This window comes from Vombatus ursinus, unplaced genomic scaffold (genome assembly GCF_900497805.2).
Source record: "Vombatus ursinus unplaced genomic scaffold, bare-nosed wombat genome assembly UNPS02014806.1, whole genome shotgun sequence".
NCBI lineage: Eukaryota > Metazoa > Chordata > Mammalia > Diprotodontia > Vombatidae > Vombatus > Vombatus ursinus.
Window position 1 is genome coordinate 690538 of NW_020954584.1, and position 3406 is coordinate 693943.

The following is a 3406-nucleotide window of genomic DNA, read 5'->3' on the forward strand; positions in this document are numbered from 1 at the left end:
AGTGCCAGAAGAGCCTGAAGAGATTATACTTGTGGATGTGACACAAGGTAAAGTTACTACTTAAAGCTTTGAAGAGTAGGTGGGAGAGCTGGAGATCAAGACTCCCACAAAATCATGCTCATCCTTTTTGGCTTAGTTGTATTAGGTTTGTGACAGTCAGGTCACCCTCTGTGGACATTAACCTCTGTAACACATGAATAATGTCCTTGTTCAGAACCTGGTTTCAGGGATACATAGATGCCCAAGATAGACAGATGCAACAGTCCATGACATCAGGGAACTGTCCAGGCCATTTGTGAAGATATAATCAAAATAATCAATAAAAGTTTCAGCAAGATTCCTCAATTCTTTTATGGACTAATTCTTGTTATTGAAGTCCCTGTGTTCCTTCCATGCCTTAATATTACAGGAGGGCTTATGGAAGTGATTGTTGAAAACTAAAAATAAATAATTAAGAACAAAATAAAAAAATAAAAGTAGTAAGTTTAATTAAAAAAATAGGACAGGGCACCTATATAATACTGAATTCCCTTGCTAACTCAGTTCCAGAGAATTAAGAGACTGGAAATGGACTGCAACTAAAAAGAATTGGAATTGGAATAGAGGTGTTGTGTCCTTTGATGCATGTTTCTAATTTCTCTTGATTGTATCATGCTTTTACCAATCAAATTGAAGTATTTAACCATGCCCTTGAACTTTGAGAGAATGATGTAATTCACAGGACCTTTTAGGAAGTGAGTGGAGTGCAGGTGACTGAGAAGTATACAGATAATTATTGACAGATACTCTTTGGTTTATGTACATTATCACTATTGAAATTTACTGTTAAGGAAATAAACATGTCTTCATTTTATTAGAAAAATTCATTTTAACTTTAAAAGCTCTCTAAAAAGGCTAAGCCAACTAAAGGCATATTGAGACCACATTTTGAAAGCTGGTAAACTGATGGATGACTAGAAAAATAAATGGTGATCACAAATAAAGTCTTTATTTAAAAAAAAGTCTTGGGAGTCAAATCTTAATCTTACATAAAGTTATATAAATAATAAAGATATAGATTAATAGAGAGATACAGATTTAAATAGATGTGCATACAGATATGTAATATTGCCTGATAGATCAGGATAAATGATGAATGTATGGTTTATCCAGATTTTATCAGTACATCTAACAAAGACCTTTTTTCTATTATTGTGAACAGATTGCAGAAGAAGAACAAATGTAAGTTAGATGATTGTATACATGGATGGATTGAATCAGCTTCAAATAATATTCTTTACATTGTGGGAAGAGGTCTTTGGAGATGTTATCTAGAGATGTGTTCATGGTCCTTTGCTTTTCAACATTGTCCTCATTCCCACACTCCACATTTCAAAATAGGTCTTTTTGTTTTCCTTCACATGCAGCATTCCATCTCCTTTGCAATGCCTGTGCCCCATGCCAGTAGACAACCTTTTCTTTTATCCACCTAATAAAATTCCTAGCATCCTTTAAGGCTTAGGTCAAGTGTCATCCTTTACATTAGATAAGCTTTGATTTCCCATATGCCCCTATTGTTTGTGCTGCCTCTAAAATTAGATAGTGTTTCTTTTGTATCTGTTTCATATTTACTTCTGAGTGTTCATGTTGTTTTCCACACCCTCTTATATAATGCAAGCTTCAGAAGGGCAAGAATGATTTTATTTTGCCTGTGTATCACCCACACCTAGCATTCTTTCAATCAATAATGATTTACTAAGTACTGACTATGTTCTGGGCACTGTGCAAAATACCTGACACAGAGTAGACATACGCAAAATTATTGTGACATTTAATTGATCTTTTTAATGAAAGGCAATACCACACTAGTATTTCATTCATGAAAATGGATGAAGCTTACCTTATTTATATATGTATAGATATGTATATATTCAGAAATTGAGGATATAACATAGTCTGCTCATAGACAATATAGGTCTCTCATTTCTTCTTTGTTATTCATTCATTGGTTCCACTAAAAATAGCTTGATAAAACTAATCATATGCACCCTAATGTGGAGTCCTTTTTACATATGACAAGAAATTATATAACTAAAGCTCCCAATATGGACATAATGAACACTAGTTAGCAATTTCTTTTTTTTTTAAATATATCTTTGAATTCTCCCTTTACTCATCAACAAAATCCTTCTTTTGATATTTTTCCTTCCTGCCCCTCACACCTGACTTTGAGTCTGATGGTTTTATTAGGGGCCTTTTACTAGCTAACCAAAGTCTCCTTCCAGCTGCATAATTTTCTGATGGCATTTTTCATTTGGGCATTTCTCAGTGTGTAGATTAAAGGGTTTAACATGGGGGTGATGATTGTGTAGAAGACTGCAACAGCTTTATCAATGGAGAAAGTCGTTGCGGGTCGCATGTAGATAAACACGCATGGAACAAAGAATAAAACAACTACAGTGATGTGAGAACCACAGGTAGAGAGGGCTTTGCGTCTCCCGTCTATACTGTGAGTCTTCAGAGAACTCAGGATGACAGCATAGGAGACCATTAACAAGAGAAAGCTTAAGAAGCAGATGAAACCACTGTTGGCTGCAACAAATAAACCAAGGATGTGAGTGTCAGTGCAGGCAAGGTTCAGCAAAGGATTTAAGTCACACATAAAGTGATCTATGACATTGGGACCACAAAAGGGTAATTGGATCAGGAAAAGCATCTGTATATTTGCATGAATTAAGCTTCCTATCCACACCACACCCATCAGGAGGGCACGCAACCTCCAATTCATGATGGTCGTGTAGTGCAGGGGTTTGCAAATTGCTACATACCGGTCATAGGCCATTACTGTGAGCAGGATAACCTCAGCAGCTCCAAAGACGTGTTCAACAAAGACTTGGGTCATGCAACAATTAAAGAGAATGGTTTTCTTTTCATAGAGTGAGTCTATAATGAGTTTAGGTGCACTAACAGAAGAATAACAGGCATCTATAAAGGACAGGTAGGCCAGAAAAAAGTACATAGGGGAATTCAGGCTTGGGCTCATTTTGATGGTTATGACAATGAATGTGTTACCTATCATTGTAACAGCATAGATGATAAAAAACACAAGAAAAACAATTTTCTGCATCTTTGGATTCTCTGTAAGACCCAATAGGATAAATTCAGTCACATTGTTTCCATTTTCCATTTATTCCATATAGATGTTGAATTCAAGCTAGACTTTTTTTTTATCTGAAAAATAAGTAGAAGTTTTCAGTAAGGGTGCCTTGCATTTTTTTTGGATTCTACTCTAGAAAGGTCAAGAAAAAAGATTGGTCTTGGAATCAAAGAAGACTGCATTCATATCCCAAAAACCCCTGTCATTGTGTAAACTTGAATTAAGAAATTTACTCCCTCTGAGTCTCTATATACTTATACTTAAAGTGTC

At 35.4% G+C, this 3406-nt stretch overlaps 1 protein-coding gene across 1 annotated transcript; it reads right to left on the reverse strand.

Moving 5' to 3' along the window:
- Positions 1-2239: 2239 nt before the first annotated feature.
- On the reverse strand, positions 2240-3181 carry LOC114051800 (olfactory receptor 4C46-like). Its single transcript, XM_027874201.1, has one exon. It carries the CDS (start codon positions 3164-3166, stop codon positions 2240-2242), a length of 927 nt encoding a protein of 308 aa, XP_027730002.1. The 5' UTR covers positions 3167-3181.
- Positions 3182-3406: the final 225 nt, after the last annotated feature.

Excerpts from the sequence above, each read along its gene's own strand:
- LOC114051800 (XM_027874201.1), bottom strand. The coding sequence starts at position 3,166 with ATGGAAAATGGAAACAATGTGACTGAATTTATCCTATTGGGTCTTACA.